This window comes from Pteropus vampyrus, unplaced genomic scaffold, assembly GCF_000151845.1.
Source record: "Pteropus vampyrus isolate Shadow unplaced genomic scaffold, Pvam_2.0 Scaffold3, whole genome shotgun sequence".
NCBI classification, from domain to species: Eukaryota; Metazoa; Chordata; class Mammalia; order Chiroptera; family Pteropodidae; genus Pteropus; species Pteropus vampyrus.
Genome location: NW_011888784.1, coordinates 14555077 through 14573906, shown reverse-complemented (window position 1 = coordinate 14573906; position 18830 = coordinate 14555077). Strand labels below are relative to the sequence as shown.

The window sequence follows — 18830 nt, the reverse complement described above, 5'->3', positions numbered from 1 at the left end:
TAGATCACAGAAGGGACTGGTTGGTGGTGAGAGAGTGAAACCTTTTGACCTGGTTGCATTTTCTCCCGTGCTAGGGCAAGCACAGACTCCTGTGTTCAGCCTTAGTAGTTACTGAGGCCGCTTCAAGGTTTAATGCATCCTACCTCTGAACTTTGTTGCACTTTAAGGAATTCACTCTCAAACAAGTGAGGGATATGCAGAGTTTCTTGCATCATTTATGAACATCTGTTCCCTTTTATTTAGCCTCATTCTAGTCAAGAAAGGTCCAGGGAGGGTGCTGTGCTGTGGGAAGATTTATAGCAGTTACTCCTATAACTTGCCTTTAGAAAAGAGAATGAAAATTGTTTTTTTTTCCTTCGAACTGACCCAGTTTTGGACGTAGGAGGCATTGTTAGCTGGGCCAGAATATAGGCATATTACAAAGAACCACTTGTCTAACCCATGTAGATTGCCAAGGCAAACTTGCCTTTTACCTGCCTCTTGGCAGCTAGTTTTCTGTATAAGAAACAGATTTAACCCTCTGTGGCCTGCTTGTTATTGCCTTATTAACTAAGCAGCTGGTCCTAACCTTATACGCCCTTAAAAACAGGCCACACTATCCAGATGAAAACTCTGATTTCTGGTGCCGGGTGGTTTTCGAGCATCTGCCACAGTGCAGCCAGTGGTCTTAAGCTTGCGGTCATAGTTCCACCTCAGTGAGCCTTCCTTCACTAGAGACTGGAATTTAGCCTTTCAAGGATATTTTGTCATACTTCAAGGGCCTAGGGGAACTTGAAATAATAGGAATTTAGAGTAGAAAGGGAAATTAAAAGGTATAAATTTAGTCTCTGGCTTCACTGAGTCCAGTTCTCATAAGCTCCTATAGGACCTGGAACTGAATAAATGAGTTTCATTGTGATACCCAATAGTTGTTCATTGAGATGAGTATTCTAAACCACCATCACAGAAAGTAAATAATCCAGACCTTTGATGTATAAACCAGTTTTTTGGACTGACCAGTTGTTTCTCCAGGCAGATCTGATTACCTCTAAGATTTAGTGAGCCTGAACTCCATGTCAAGTACCAGTCTGAGTGCTTTACAAATATTAACTCATTTTATCCTCACGTCAACACTGAGATTTAGGTGTTATTATCCCCACTTCACAGTAAGTAAATTGAGTCATAACTAAATGGTTTAAACTTGGGTTAGGTCATAGCCATAAAATGGAAGAGACAGGATTTGAACACAGGCAATCTGGCTTGAGAGCTGTGTTCTTTAACAACTTGTACTCTTTCTCACATCTAACCCATCTTTACCTTATGTCAAAGAGTAAAATAACAACTTCAGTTTCCATTATACTAGATTCCAAAAATCCTTTAACCACTTATGTTGTCTACCCTAATGTAGATACCAAGAGATTCTGGAGGAGACTGTAGCAGAAATTAAGGAATTTAGACTCTGATTGCCTGTTTCCCAGGAATGAGTGTATTCACAATTATTTTCAACTCTTAAGGTCAAAAATAGTATTTTAGTGATAGCTATGTACACCTAAGTTGCTACTTTACAAGAGCTGAAGAGTTGCTAATCTGTGGATAAGGAAGGGAAACGGACAGTTATTGTTGGCCTATTATGTGTAGTTTCTTGTAGGGCTCTGTATGTTTTATGTCATTGAGAGATTTCAGCAAACCTGAAAGAGCATTATTCTTGTTTTACAGATGAGAAAATGAGGTTACCATAGCAATATTTCTCAGTTACTGTGTAGAGTGCTAATATCTAACATTCCTCAGAGTGCTCAATTAGAAAGGAAGGCGGGAGTAGATTTTGTCACCAAAAATGTTTCGGAAATAATGCTTTTTATATCCTGTACCACCAGTCCCTACCTCCACCAAGAGTCACAGCATGTAGTAGGCTTTGAGAAGTCCTTCAGTAAAGAAACCTATTTAAATTTAACCCAACATTTCCCAAACATTTGATCACAAAACCTTTTTTGGTGGCACATGTGTCCATACCTGGCCAGATACTGTTGTTCAGAACATGGTCTGGGGAATCACTGTCTTAAAGTATTGATCTGCCAAGGTCTCATGGCTAGTAATGGTAGGGTTGGGAGTGAGGCCCAGGTCTGCATGTCCCCAAACCCGCTCTCACTTCTGCACATCTGCCTCCACACACCTTGAAAGTGTGGCTGTTTCCCCTCGATTACTCTAGTCCAGGGATTGCTGTGATTCAAGTAGAAAACTTCCTGCTTCTGACAACTCACCCTCTAGCATTCTCAGGTCTGTAATGGTGCCTCCAAATGTCTTGGTTTGGCTCATTGGCAAATCTGGCTTCATAAGCAAAGATGTGTTACTCAGTCATAAACAAATTCTGTAAAAAGGACCATTTGCCCACTAACTTTCCCCCTTAATATTATTTAGATCCCTGAGGACTTCTACTGATTCCAGAAAGTATGAACTAAACTTGGGCACTTCTGCATGCTTTTCACAGAGTGCCAAGGATGTGATAAGCTTCGTTAGCATGTTTCTACTGTTTGTCATTATTGACAAGTTGCCCTCAAATAGGTGGAAGACTTTTTCCTATGTGTCAGCATCTTGTCTTGCGTATCCAGCATAGTAGCCTCTAGCCACATGTGGTTATTTAAATTAAAGTTAAATAAAATTCAGTTCCTCAGTCACACTAACCACATATAATAGTGTTCAATAGCAAGAAGTAAAAGGAAAAAAATAATAAAGTGCTCAATAGCCACACATGGCTAGTGGCTACCATATTAGTCAGCACAAATATAAAACATTTCCATCATACAAAGTTCTGTTGGACAGTGCTGGAGACATTAACACAGATAGCCGACACAGGAGGTTATCCATCTATCTTGCCATCATTACACAGATTTCTTCCTGCCAAGGCCCTAACTTGAGATGTCCATATTTGCTTGTCAAACCCAGTGTTTTAAAAACATAACTACTGTATATACTCTGATTATCTTTTCTCTTAAATAATTTAGAATATGTACATCCTAAAACAACTTTCATAGGGCTGTGCTATATCAAATTCCCAAACTATTCTGTCACTTATTTTCTTGCGGTGTTAGGAGAATATCAGGATCATATTTATATTCAGGAGTATCTACTCTAGTGAGGAAAAATTCTCTTATTTTTCAATATCAAATCTTTTAGTTTAAGGGTCCTTGATAATTTAGAATCTCAGTTGCCATTAGAGATCCTGATGATCACCAAATACTCTATTACCAAACAAGGGGACTTCTCTCATTTCTCTTTCCAAAATAGTAATCAAGATATAACTTGGAATGCAAGTAAACTAGAAGGAATTGATAATGTAACAAGACCACTGAACATTCTTTGTTGATCCACACTATGTATATGCCAAAAGATGGGACAGAGTCCTCTAAAGAGTGAGAGAACCCAGAAGCTAGCCTATCTTTTTCTTAGATTAAACTTTAAATACTCTCTAACTTATCAGAAGGTTCCCGTTTTTTCTTTTTTGTGTGTTAGTCCTACTGTTTTTAGAAATACAATGTAGAAGTGTTCTCGACATTTAATTAGAACATCCATGTATCAGCCAGTCTTAAATTCTTTCATGTATTTTCCTTTGCCTTGATAACATGCCTATACTTTATGTCATTCTACATTTCCTACATCACCTCAAATGTGCAGGACATTGCTCTAGTATTCCCTGCATTTTAGAGGAGTGCTGTCAGGTCCCGGACCACCCATCTCAACTGCACCTCACTGACCACATCTTGCTGATCGAGGTTCACTGTCACTCTAACAGTTAGTGGAAATCAGTGGTTTCCAATTCTTGGAAGAAATTCTACTTTTAACACCTGTGGTCAGTATTACCCCAAGGGATAGAGACTTAGATCTTTCATGTCAGAAAACAACCCCAAATTACTCACTAGAATGTTGTTAAGGATGGTATGCGCTGTTACATACAAAACTCGTAGAACAATGCCTAGCCAGAATATGCATAATTTATTTGCTATAATTAGCAACATCAGTCATGGAAACAAAATAACAATTTATTATAAGATAGTTATAGAGTAATAGGAAACCCTATTATATTTGGGGAGAATTGTATTAATTAATTTTGAGTTTGGTAAAAGGGTAATAATTAGTTAACCAAAAGGCCATTCCATATGAGAGAGAGAAGAAACCGAGAGAGAAGACATTGGGTCTTCTCTAATCTTTTCTATAGCACTTATTACCTTTCTTCGGCAACCTTTACATCTATATTTGAAAGAAAAAGAAAAAAAAACTGGAGAATTTATAATTTTTTCCAGAAGTAGAGGGAAATAATTGTTTTATATGAATGTATATGATAAAGATATATCTTGTCATAATCTGAATTATTTTTCAAGTAAAGTAGCCATGATCATCAAATACCACAGAAATGCAATTTGTATCTAACTATAAAACCTTTTTTTAGTATATGTGCTGCCAAAGCGAGCACTATAAAACCTTTTTTTAAAATTAAATTCGTTGGGGTGATATTAATAAAATTATAAAGGTTTCAAGTGTACAGTTCAATAATAAGTCCTATGTATATTGCATTGTATGCTCACCATCCAAAGTTAAATTTCCTTCTGTCACCATATATTTGACCCCCTTTACCCCTATGTACCTCTTCCCTCCTTTCCCTCTGGTAACCACTAAACTGTTGTCTTTGTCTATGACTTTTTGTTTGTCTTGTTCATTTGTTGCTTTCAGTTTTATATCGCTTTTCAGTTTTAAAATCTATGAGGTAATAAGTTTATGAATTGAAATAATAGATTAAAAATAATGTAAATTACATGGTAAAAGAATTTCTGAATACTACTATGATGTGTTAGACCCAGGGGAGAAAAGAACCCTAAGATTTCCATCTTGAATAATTGGACAAATTTAGGGATTATTAACAAAAATAGGATATCAGGAGAAGAGGGGAATTTTTGGAAGAATGATAATGATGTTTGTTTTAGATAGCAATTCTCAAGGTCAGGTGTGGTGTGGCAGGGACATATTAAATATTAGAATGAGGAAGTATTACCATTAAAAGGCTGGAAAATCCTCTTTTGCATGAACTGAGTTTGAGGTTGATGCAGTAGCCAGATGGAGGTGACTAGCAATAAGGTGACAATGCAGATTGTTAGTTTCTGAGTCTACTATTGCTAGACTTGGAAGTAGGTATGGATGCATTGTCTCACCTAACCAGCAAAAAGCCAACATTATCTCCCAGTTCCTGTTAGGAAATTGATCTCAGAAGGTTTGGCTCATTTGGATTCAAACCTAATGCCAAAACCCCAATTTTTATTCTGGACCGCTTGTGAATAATATAGTTTTTCACACCTATGTCCTTGTATTTTAACAAGGAAAAAGAAATGCATCTGGGCTTGTTAGTGCCTTATTAAAATATTAGAAAAATATGTAAAGAACACATTTGTTTATAAAAGTGAATGGCTTATTTGCAGTTTTAATGTTACCCCTACTTTATCACACAAATTACTTTTTTATTTTCTATTTGCATAACATGACAGAGCTTGTCACATATCTTCCTTCTGGCTCACTTGCTAGCAATACCATCCACGGGAATATATTTAGGACTTACAAATGTCTGTTAGTTTACAATGTTTTTAAACTGCAGTGACTAAGAGGAAACAAAATATCAAGGGGGCATTGCTTAAAATATTTTCCTAATTTTTATGGCTGATTTAAATTCCTTTTATGTAACTGACAGATATCTAAAAAGGGTTGTGTTTGTACATCATGCTTACGCTTCCAGTTAAGCTCCAAACTCTAATTAGAAAATACCCACCACAAGTCTTCTAAGTCTTCAGAGTAATTGTCAAAACTAATGTCCCTTAACTTGGTGGTTAACAGTATCTATGAGCAGTTGTTAAATTGCTTTAAATTATTAAGCAAAGTAGAGTTTATTGAACTAAATACAAATCCTAGAAGAACATCTTGGAAAAATGAAAGAAATAAACAATTTCTTAAAAGATTTTTCCCTGAAACACAAAAATTATATATAGAAACAGACCTTTCCAGACCACAAAATTTTAAATAGCCAGACAGCAATTTCCCCCCACTAACTCAGAGCCCTTACCTCAAGAACTTGAAGTTGTTTTATAGTATAGTGGAAAGTTTAGGTTAATTTTAATGTGTGTGTCTGCCTAGTTAACCTGTTTAACTCCTGATGTTTTATTGTCTCATAGATACGAAATGTGGAAACAAATCAGTGTCTAGATAACATGGCTAGAAAAGAGAATGAAAAAGTTGGAATTTTTAACTGTCATGGTATGGGAGGTAATCAGGTGAGTATGTTATTTTAGCAAAGCTTTAAAAGGGTTAATTTTTGGATTTGCTTGAATCTTTTTTATCTAATGTCATTCAAGAAATATTTTCCTATCTTTAAACTAAAGACCTTTCTTTAGGAGAAAGGAGGCTTCAATCTAAAAATAATGATTATTTTCAAACGAAACATTTGTAAAAGGACTCTTGTGAGAACTGTATTTACATTGTTGTGCATGAGATTTATTTTGCCCTCTTTAGTGCAACAGATGACAACCCTTGACAATACACTTAGTGTATACAGAGAACTCAAGGTCATTTTTCTTTTCCTCTGTGTAAAATTAGTGGTAGCTTTTCTGAGCCATTTATTCTCATTACATTAATAAAGTTCACAAATTATGTATATGGAAATACTTGTTTTTTTCCCTTCTAGATTATTGGGCATATAAAATGTTGACTACTTTTATTGTTAAAGTTTATATGCATGCATTTTTCAGGTTTTTTCTTATACTGCCAACAAAGAAATTAGAACAGATGACCTTTGCTTAGATGTCTCCAAACTTAATGGCCCAGTCACAATGCTCAAATGCCACCATCTAAAAGGCAACCAACTTTGGGAGTATGATCCCATGGTAAGTTATCTATTTGCATATAGGATAAAATATATAAAATTATGTGACTTTGGGTATATTTGTATACTTTATAGCTAAAAAAAAATGAATTCTTGGGGAATTTAAATATAAATCAGCTTGTTCTTATACTTTAAAATTTGACAAATGGGAAAAATAACATTAGTAAAATAAACATGTTTTAGTCTTCCCAATAATTAAATTAGGTTTGCTTCCAGTCCCTGGGTCCTTGTTGTCACTAAGTAGCCACTCTTCCCTCTGTGTCCTGAAGCTCTGCAGGCTAGCGTGGGAGTAGAGCAGTAAGTAGGCTTTTTAAATTACTTAAACATTTAAGTAAAAGGTGAGCTTCAATTAATGAAATTCTCTGGCTCATAATGATTTTTCAGTGAAAACAAAACTTTCTGTATTTATCTTTACTTTCCTCTGGAGCTTCTCCCTCTCCCACCCACTGTATGTTGTACTCACTCACATACAGTCACTTCGAAGATACTAGTTCAATCAAAGCATCTCCAGTAAGCCGCTCCCTCTGGCCTCATATCTGGCCAACTACCCAACTTGTGCTTTTCCTGTATGGTTCTGGAACCAGCACCTGCATCTTTAAGATGTCTTTCTCGGTTTGTTTGGTTTTTTTCCTGCTTACAAACACTAATGTTCTTCATGTAAGGACAAACTTTTGTTCCTGTTTTGCTTTCTATATACCATTCTACTTTTCTCCTGCATTTGTATGATGGTGAGTAATGGCCAGCGCTTGTGCCTCCAGTACTTCAACCCTGGCTCCTGCCTCGGCCTGACACTGTGTGGAAACAGCTCCTGGATGCAAAGCTAGGAACATTCCTGTCTCTTTTTCCTTAACTTCTCTATAGCTTACTGTTGCTAAGCTGATATTTTTAAATGCTCAGATCCATTAGATCTGAGACATGAGATTTATTTTGCTCTTTTTAGCCCAACAGATGACAACTCTTGACAATACACTTAGTATATACAGAGAACACAAGGTCATTTTTCCTTTCCTCTGTGTAAAATTATTGGTAGCTTTTCTGAGTCATTTATTCTCATTACATTAAAAAAGTTCACAAATTATATATATTGAAATACTTGTTTTCCCTTCCAGATTGTTGGGCATATAAAATGTTGATACCCTACTAGCATTGATTAGTCTCCACACCGAAAAAGCTTAAGGCAGTTGGACAGACAGGTGACAGATAGCTAATTATAACCTTTGAAGAGCAGGATAAAAGCTATAATTATCATTACATAAAGTCCACATGCAACGTAGAAAAAATTTGTCGCCCCCTGCCCCTGCTCTCTAGATGCCCTACTATTGTTTCTTCTCTTAGCTTTCTCTCTGTTCATCTGCTTGCCTCACTTTTTCTTCATTCTACCCCTTAAATGGAGATGTCCAAAATTATGTCTTTGATGATTTTTTCTCCCTGCACTATGTCATATACAAACTTTGATCTACTTTCCCACTTTACATTTAAGGTCATACGTATAGTTCCCTCTGCATAACAAATCCTACCCATTCTTCAGGGCCCAGTTTTGACATCACTTCCATGAATCCCAGCCAGAAAATTATAATGTAATTATAATTATCTCTGACCCCTGTAATGCTGTGCTGCTTTGCAGTTATTTTATCTACCAGTCTTTTCTCCAGTATTAGATTATTAGATCCTAGATGGCAGAGACCATGTTTTATAAATCCTGGGTCTCCCTTCACAGTGTCAAACTATAATGAAAATATTAAATATAGCAATAGCTCAGTTAATACGACCATTGGAAATAGCCTCAATATTCTGTTCCAGGATTTTCCATGGTACTGCCATTTGGGGTGTAGCTGCCCCATGTACTGCAGGATGTAGACTCTGACTCTGGACAGTAAGTGCCAGTGGCATCCCACAGTCATCATAGCAACCAAAATATTTTAAAAATTAAAAAGCATCCCAATTATATGTTCATTGAAAAATGACAGTATATCAGTTAGGTAACATAAAAACCTCTTTGTAGTAGCATAAACAAATAATCAGTCTTGGAGGTAAGTGGCTTCTGGTATGGAGTCAGTGGCACAGTGATGTCAGGGATAACATTGCTGCAATATCCCAAGCTTTTCATTGTGGCTGCAAGATGCCTGCTGCAGCTCTCACTATCACATCCCTATTCAAGGCACGAAGAGGGAATGTTTTACTATCCCATGTATTGTTCTTTATCAGGAAAGCCAGAGCTTTTCCTGGATACCCCTCAGCAAACTGTGTTCTGTCTCATGGTCCAGAACTTCATCCCCTAGTAACCCCCAGCTACAAGGGAGGCTGGGAAAGCAGGCATTTGGTTTCCAGTTTTTATGGTGTGATGGGCCACCACATTTGTTCTTCCAAAAGTAAACAACTAGAAATTTAAGGAGGTAGAGATGGTTTAGGCTTTAGGGTATTTAGAAAAAACCAATTATGAGTAAAATTTTACAACTTTTGGAGCACTTTGCAAAGCGTTTTCCCTTAGATAAAATTTTAGTGTTGCAGGCTGGGTTCTCCAAGCAGCAGACTCTGAGGTAGTTTAGTGTATAGGATGTTTATTAGGATGCATCCTTTAGATCAATACTTGTGAAAAGGAAAGGGAGAAGACAGAGTTGGGTAGAGAGAAGAGTCAAACTGCAATGCAGGTCTCACAGGCTGAGCCAATTGCAGAGGGAGCTTCGTAAAGTGGTGTCACAGTTGTCCTGCCTCCATCAATCAAAAACATAGCAGTCTGGAACAATAAAATATGTATGTCAGTAATCTGTAATCTAAACTTGAAATCATGAAATTAACTTAGATTTCAAAGGAGCCCTAGAAATAAAATCCAGGACCGTGTACCTGTAAATGTCAAGGTCCAAAATGGAAATTAATTGCCCAAGGTCACAGAGCATGTAAATAGTGTAAATGGATCTCAGACCTGAGACTCTTTGCACAATACAATTTATATTATATTTCACATAGAATTTATATTATATTTTATATTATATTCTATTATATTTTACATAGAATTTAAGATACCAGGCTCTTTTGCTTTGACTACTTATATCTGTTTTTTTTTTTTCTGAAATAAAATTTAGATCTTGACCTAGTTACATCTAGAGAGTAGGGGCAGGAGGTGACAAATTTTCTTTTTCTAGGTTGCATGTGGACTTTATGCAATGATAATTATAGCTTTTATCCTGCTCTTCAAAGGTTACAGTTAGCTCTCTGTCACCTGATTGTCCAGTTGCCTTAATCAAGCTCTTTCCGTGTGGAGACTAGTCAGTGCTGACAAGGTCCTCTGCTGGGTACAGTAATGACAGTTTCTACAGTGTCACAAGCCACAGAACTCTTCACCTGCTGTCAGTAGCCAGGTCTTCTAAAGGGAAATGAGCCTCCTGAAATTGTGGGGATTCTGTCTTAATTTTGAGCAAATACCCAGAGTGGAGCAATAGCCTATCTTTTTTATGAATTTATTTTAATGAATCTAAATAAGAGAAATTTACATTTTGAGAAATTTACATTTTTAGAAATTGAGGTGAGAAAGAAACAATTGCCCAGCTAAATTTTTTGTTGTTTAGGTTTTTTTTTTTATTATTATTAATACTGACCGTGGACCTGATGAAGTTTGACAGAGAAGCTTTGCAGGGCCTTCTGGAATATTTGAGGGATTCTGTGACTAAAGGCCTTGACAGCAAGCAGTGTGCGTGGGGACCTTCAGCTCTCTGTTCATTGTGTTCATGGCTGCTTAGGATAGTGCTAGGATATCGAGTTTTCCAACAGTGAGTCCTATTTATTGAGAACTTACCCTAAGTAGGCAGCACTTTCTGTACATTATCTTAATCTTTCTTAATAATAACTTTAAGTATTTTTGTCCCCATTTAAAAAATGTGGAACTTGGGGCTCAGAGAGGTTTTTGCTCAAGGCCATGTACGGTCATGTACTGCATGTTTCAGTCAGCAGTAGACCACATGTACAATGGTGATCCCATAAGATTATAATGGAGTTGAAAAATTCCTATTGCCTAGTGACACAGCCATCTCAGCGCAACACTCACATGTTTATGGTGATGCTGGCATAAAGAAACCTGCTGCCAGTCATATAAAAGTAGAGCACATACAATTATGTACCATACATAATAATAACAAATTTGTTACTGTCTGTTACTGGTTTATGTATTTAAAATAAAAAGTGTAGTAGAATGTACTTTCTACACACAAAGCTTGCTGTAAAACAGTATACATGTTACACAGGCATTAGCCTTATACATCTTGTGCTTACTGCATCTCTTGATTGCATTTTTTCTTGTACTCAATTTAATATCGTTTTGTGCATTAACATGCTGTGCAGGCTTGTAGCCTAGGAGCAATAGGCTATACCATATAGCCTAGGTATGTAGTAGGCCATACTGTCAAGGTTTGTATAAGTACACTCTGTGATGTTTGCACATGACACACTCACCCAATGATGAATTTCTCATAACATATTCCTGTTGTTAAGCAGTACAGAACTTTAGTTGGTATGTGCCAAATCTGAAATTTACTCCAGAAATGTCTAACTGCAAAGCCCATTCTCTCAACAAGTAAACTGCACAGCATGTCATAAAAAACCACACTGATTCTCTTCCAGGTTCTATTCTTATGCATTCATAAGAATGAAAGTATATAATACTGAACCTAAAGTTAATGTTGATAGTAAACTATGACATCTACAAATGTATACTGCCTTTGCCAGGTTCCACTTTGACCACAACACAATAACTGAAAGCTCAAATAGTTGTATTGTATACAGTCATTAGGTTTTAAGTTCAACTAAAAGAATTACGTTAAAATTGAGCCATAAGTAAAAAAGGAAAATAAATCTTAGATTTCAAAGGAACTCTAGAAATAAAATCCAGGACTTTGTTTTATACCCGTAAATGTCAAAGCCCAGAATGGAAATTAATTGCCCATGGTCACAGAGCATGTGTGTTAATTAACATTTCACATTTCCTTATAGATGTATATAACAATGATTAATGAAATTCCCCCACAGTTGCTTAGGAGTCCTTAACCTAACCAAGGTGCTGTATCACATTCATTAGTGTGAGTCATGTGTCCTCTCCTTTTAAAATTATCCTAAAAATCAACATGCCAGTATCAAGTCTAGAATGTGAACAAGTAGACAGTAAGATCTATAGCTGTCTATCAGCCAGTTATTAAGCTTTATAAATCTTATGATTGCTTGTGATTTTGAATCACAGAATTAATTTGAACAGCTTTATCATAGGGAAATTAAGCAATTTTGAAATAGCTTTTTGAAAATAGGTTGAGGATCCTAAATTAGGAACCACTAATCCGATATTTTTAGGAAACTGAAGCATAAAAATAAAATTTCTCACAGTGTTACAGAGCTTATGGCAGAATTGGACTTAGAATTTAGGTCATCTTACTGCTCATCCAATATAGCCCACTGTATCCCAGTGCCTTTCTCCCTCACACATGCTGTCTTTACATAGTTGCCTTTTCTCCATCGTTGTTTAATTTACATTACAAAAACAAAACAAAACAAAAAACCTTTTCTGCAGAGGAATTTAATGTTCACCAAAAATGATGGTTGAGATGTTTTTGATTTGGTTTTGTTTTGTTTTCCACTCTCATGTTAAGACTTTTTTTTTTTTCTGTCACTTTCAGAAATTAACCCTGCAGCATGTGAACAGTAACCAGTGCCTGGATAAAGCCACAGAAGAGGATAGCCAGGTGCCCAGCATTAGAGACTGCAGTGGAAGCCGGTCCCAGCAGTGGCTTCTTCGAAACGTCACCCTTCCAGAAATATTCTGAGACCAAATTTACACAAAAAGAAAAAAATAAGGATTGACTGGGCTACCTCAGCATACATTTCTGCCACATTCTTAAGTAGCAAAAAATGGAAAAGTGCTTCCCTCCTGCAGGATGTAAGGTTTCTCAGCCATTAAAACAGACTCCTCTCGCTTCTCACTAGCTGTGAACCAGCCTTCCTAAGGACGTGCAGCTACCATGCAGTGAGACTGCACATTGATGTTTACAAGATTGAAAGAGGCTTTCGTCCAGAAACATTGTAAAGAATATTCACACAACGAAACAATCAACAAAGTGTGCTTTCCAGAAAGCTGCGCCTTGTAGGGTTGCTTGCACATCAGTAATTTCTGCTGAGCGTGCTGCCGTACTGAAGAGATTTCCAGGATTTTTTTTTCTGATTAGAACTGGTAGCCAGTATATTAAATATTGTTATAAAGATATATGAAAAGAACTGGAACCAGATTCAGAATCATGAAAACATTTTTACAACAATTAAAAAAACTGTTAAACAGGGTTTAAAGGAAATTAAAACAGAACTATGAGAAGTACAATTTGTTATAGTATAGTATTGAATTTCTATATAGATTTTATACCTCAGTGGGGAAAAATAACTGATTCCAATGACATTCATTTTGTTTTCATCTGTGATAGTCATGGATGCTTTTTTAATTTCTCCTTGGGGTGCTGAAATTGAGCTGGAAAAGAAAATGGCTCTTTGAACGTAGTTTTAATTGCTTTCTACAGTTTTTAAAATTTGGTTTGTGGGCTGTTGAACTTGTAATTTTTAATTGCCTTCCAAAAATGGAGATTTAAAAAAATGTCTCCCGAACAAGTTAGATATTTCAGTTGCTCTTGGGTCAGCTGGCTTACAGACTTTCACACACACACAGATTTATTAGATTTTCAACTTAACTTGATTCAACTGATTATGCTTAATACCCAAGATTCATACTACTGTACTACACATTTGTTTTCACAGCAATAAATCTTCAGTTTTTGTTTATGATTCCACTCAACAAAGGCCTGCAGAAGTGATTTATTATTTGGGTATTTGGAGATGATACATTTGATGGTTTTTTTGAAAACTGTTTTCACTCCATACTCAGATGTGCTTCATTGTCAAGTGCATATTTAGATTAGGTTCTTGAATTGTAATGTTGATCTGCTGCTTTTTTAAAAAATAAAATTTGACTGAAAATGTTTAATTGGCATTTTTTAATGAGTTAGCCAAAGAAGTGCAGCTGTTATTCCATATTATTAATCCTGCATTTCTTCCCTAAATTTAACTTAGGTTAAATCGATTTTCTTTGATTTCTAACACTGCAAAATAACCTGAGTATCAATTTAAGGTTAAATAACAAGTTTTAATCTCATATACAGAAAAATCTTGTTGACATTTTTCCTAATATGTAAAGTAACTCATTGGCAAAAGTGCATATATTTTTCTTCCTTTTTGTAAGATATTTAAATGATATTCTTTAATTATCAAAGACTCTCACTGCAGGCAGTGCTATTTCTTGTGCCTAAGAATGTTTCTGAAAGTTGCATCACTAATGATACTTGTCAAGTTGAGCGCATAGAAAGTTCTCAAATCCTATTCATATTAATCAATATCAAGCACATGTGGATACATTAGGGTGAGAGTATAGTACAGAATGCAGAAATTTTGTCCCCAGGAAATTTGAAATGAAGGAGGTGGTGGTTGGTATTTTTTTCCTGCTCCATGAGCTGTGTTAACTCTATCTTTAGTAGACCTAATGCTTGAATAAACCAGATGTCTAATCAATAAATTATTTTCATGCTCAGAATTTCAGGTTTTTGTACTCTAGCATAGCTTGGTCTTACTCCTTAATGTAAGAGAGCTTAATAGCAATGTGAGTTAAGGTTTTGTTTTGTTTTTTAAGAGGGGGATGTGAGTGATTTAATTCATGGGTACTTTTAGAATCTGATAGATAATCCCATTGCCTTTATTTTTTTAATTAAAGAATTCCTAAACTTTGAAAATAGAAAATATTCCTTAATAGTTGTGCCTTACATTGGTGTTATTTGAAGTTAAAATGGGTCCCTGTTCATTATAGCCATTTCCAGATTAGGCAGCATGCTAATCACTTTATTGTAGATCAGACTGGGAAGAAAAAAATGAATGAAAAAGCAAAGGATGAAAAGATGGGACTATTACTTAACCAGTGAAGAATTCATAAATGTGATAGTTAAGGATAATATAAATTTCACAAATCTATCCGCCCTGCTCCATTCTCAATCTGTTTTAATATGTCTTTCTGTTCTAATTGGCATTCTTGAAAAATAATACTTTGTTCGCCATTCTGCAAATAAAAGGCAGCACGTAGGCCATGTCCTCATTTCCCTATTCTTCATTCAGCTGAAAGAGGTTCCTATGTCACGTTTTGGTGCTCTTCGCATCTTCTAAGAAGTATATACCAAGAGCAGTTTTAACTCCAGAATTACATGTTCTTCAAAGGAGAAACTTGGAAGGTAGTGTTCCTGAGGTGATAACTGTGAGAGGAGTTATACGAAGAGTAAATCACTTTACTCTGGAAAATTAGATGTATTTCCAATTATATGACACTGCTCCCATTCTCTGAGTTCTTGAAGATTGCCAGGTGTTTGCTTCATAAATCTACGAGAACTAATAATTTTGCAGGATATGAAGCAAAACTCAAGTTGTCTATGTACTAGCAAAAACCATTAAAAAATAAATTTTAAAATATTTATAATAGCATCAAATACATGTCTTGAAAGAGAGTTAAAAAAAAGATGTGCAAGACTTCTACCCTCAAAACTACAAAATATTGCTGAAACTAGAGAACACTGCAATAAATATGTTCATGGACTAACAGACTGCATAATGTTAAGATCTCAGGTTTGCACAAATTAATAGATTCAGTGAAATCAAAATCCTATGAGGCTGTCTTGTATAAACTGGCAAATTAATATGGAAATGCAACAGACCTAGAATAGTCAAGATAATCTTGAAGGAAAACGAGTTGGAAGACTTATATTATTCAATTTCAGGACTTGCTTTAAAACTATACTAATTAAGAGAGTGTGGTACTAGAGTTAGGACACACAAATAGATCAATGGATAGAATAGATATAGACCCACGCATATATATGGTCACTGGCTTTTCAATAAAAACACCAAGCAATTCAATAGGGAAAGGAAAATTTTCCAGTTGGAGCTGGATATCTGTGGGAAAAAAAACCCTGAACATTGATGCTTTCACACAATGCACACTTTATTCAAAATGGATCACAGACCTAAATGTGAAGAGCAAAACAATAAAGCTAGAAGAAAACAATGTCTTCATGACTCTTGGGACAGGCAAAGATATCTTTAGGACACAAAAGGTATTAACCATAAAAGAAAAAAAAAAAAACCTGATAAATTACACCAGTATTAAACCTTTCTCATCAAAAAAGATAAAGTGAAAAGGCAAGACACAGCCGAGAAAATATTTGTAATACGTGTAGCTGATAAAAGGACTCATGCAGAAAAAAAAACTTAAAAGCCATTGCAAAAGAACAATATAAAAATAAATTACTTGAAAACACATTTAGAAGCTATCCCAATGCACAACTGGCATTGTAAAAGGTGCTCAACATCAGCCATCAAGAAAAGCAAAATGAAACCACAAAGAAATACCGCTGCAAACCTGCTGAATGGTGTGACCATGGAGCAACTGGCAGACGTGTACAATGGTATCATCACCTGGGAACAGCTCGCCAGTTTCTTATAAAAGTAAATATGGGCCTACCCTGTGACTCTGATTCCGCTTCTAAAGATACAACCAAGAGAAGTGAGTGCATGTGCCCACAATAAGATTCGTACAAGAATTTTCATAGCTTTATAATAACCTGAAACTGGAAACTACTCAAATATCTACCGAATTAATGGATAATCAAATAATGGTATATTTATACATTGGAATACTAATAGGCAATTTTAAAAAATGAATTATAATACAAGAGGGATAAGTCTAAAAAGTATGTTGAACAAGGAAAGCTAGACGTATTCATTGATATCATGCTCAAAAACAAGCAAAACAAATCAAGGGTGATTATCTCTGGGTGAGTATAGACTGGAAAGGAGCATGAGAGAACATCTCGAATGATGGAAGTAGTCTATAAATTGCTTTAGGTAATAACTTGCACATATGTTACTTTTAAATTCATTGAGCCACATTTTAGGATATGTACTTTTTATTGTATGTAAATTATACCCCAATAAAATGCTAGGGAAAAATGAGGACGATAGTTACCCTTTTGGCATCAAGGTTTTCTAAAAGGTCCACTGCTACAAAACACTCAAAGGCTGAATAAATTGCAACAAACATACTTCTAAGCAAGACGCTGAGTTCACAAGAAAATACTGAAAATCCGTAGAGTCCGGGAAAAAATTGGGGGGAGGAGGGAGGATATATAAACTTAAGCCACAGAAGTAACTATTAAATATGAAAGCCCTTCCTCCCATATGAATATAAAAACCAGAGTTGGAGAATGGAAGCTTAGGCCTTGGGCCTGAACAAAGTTGGAAACTTAAAGATCCCTGCATAAAGTCAGGATAAAGTTAGACCTACAAGGGGAAGGGTGGGTAAGAAAGACTTCCACCTTGTAAAGGAAACCAAGGTGGTTTCCTAACTCTGCCCCTCTTCCAGGCAGTAAATGGTGATGAGGACGATGTCATCGTGTAACCAGAGACCTGATTTCACCATAGATCAAGGGTTTAAAACCACAGTCATGAAGTCTACAGATCAAGAAAGTCTAGATTTATGGCACTTGGAAATAATTAGAATGCATGTATTTTGGGGGACTGTAGAGGCATGAAAAAAACTAGCCCCTACACTCCCACAAATTACAAAATCACTATCAAAAAAGGGAAACGAGCCCCCAATGTGTTAACAAATTCTGGCAAAGTGAGAATAGCTTGTGTCAGACTAAACCTCCTGCCAATAAGTTAATAACCCTGGAAAACAATTTTTTAAAGTATATTTGAAGGCCTGGATAATGAACAAAAGTCAGAAAATAGGGGATTTTAACCCTTGTTAAAAAGGACCTTTAGTTCTTTCCAGCCGGCACCGAGCCATGGGCATCTCTTGGGACAACTGGCACAAGCACTGAAGGACCAGGGGCAAGAGAAAGCCCTGCCACAAGAAGCGAAAATATGAGCTGGGACGTCCTGCTGCCAACACTAAGATTGGCCCCCGCCGCATACACAGTCTGGGGCCATGGATGCAACAAGAAGTACCACGCCTTGGGGCTGGATGTGGGGAACTCCTGGGGCTCCGAGTATTGTACGCGCGAAACAAGGATCATCGATGTTGTCTACAATGCATCCAACAATGAACTGGTCCGCACCAAGACCCTAGTAAAGAACTGCATCGTGCTCATTGACAGCACATTGTACTGACAGTGGTATGAATCCCACGATGCACTGTCCCTGGGCCACAAGAAGGGGGCCAAGCTGACTCCTGAGGAGGAAGAGATTTTAAACAAAAAATGATCAGAGAAAATTGAGAAGAAATACGATGAAAGGAAAAAGAATGCCAAAATCAGCAGTCTTCTAGAGGAGCAGTTCCAGCGGGCCAAGCTTCTTGCATGCATCACATCGCTTCAAGACCAGGCCAGTGTGGCCGAGCAGATGGCTGTGTGCTAGAGGGCAAGGAGCTAGAGTTCTTTCTGAGGAAAATCAAGGCCTGGAAAGGTAAATAAATCTTCCCCCTGTCTTAGCTCCTGTAATAAAGGTGTTTATTGTGTTTTTGGGGTGAGGGGGAAGAGCTTCACTGGGTAAGATGATACATATATAGCGCTTTTCCCCAGAGAGCATCCCCAGTGCACACAGCACACTAGAGGTAGTGTTCACACAGATAGTGACTGTCGCAGGTTGAGGAGTCAGGGATATTATTAAGCAGAGTGGGTGGAAATTGAAGAAGGAAATCTCAAATAGGAGGAAGTGAAAGAGGAGTCCCCAAATCTGCATACGAACTTTCCTCAAACCCTTGGCTGTGAGACTCCAAGAAGCTCAGGGGAAAACAACAGGGCAGAGATCTGAGCAGTTGGCTGGTACTAAAAAGAGTTTTGTGTTTACATTCTTCAGATTTGGAGGGGCTTGATAAATACTT

At 36.6% G+C, this 18830-nt stretch overlaps 1 protein-coding gene and 1 pseudogene across 1 annotated transcript in view; both read left to right on the top strand.

Annotated features, from left to right (window-relative positions):
* The window catches only part of GALNT1 (polypeptide N-acetylgalactosaminyltransferase 1), a 49395-nt gene extending 34897 nt beyond the window's left edge, over positions 1-14498 (top strand). The window contains exons 9-11 of the mRNA XM_023531585.1: positions 6186-6284; positions 6759-6893; positions 12547-14498. Of these exons, the coding sequence (XP_023387353.1) occupies positions 6186-6284; positions 6759-6893; positions 12547-12693 (381 nt within the window). The 3' untranslated portion in view covers positions 12694-14498. The remainder of the gene's footprint in view (positions 1-6185; positions 6285-6758; positions 6894-12546) is intronic.
* Positions 14499-17793: 3295 nt separating this feature from the next.
* Positions 17794-18420, top strand: LOC105293054 (annotated as a pseudogene).
* The last annotated feature ends 410 nt before the right edge of the window (positions 18421-18830 follow it).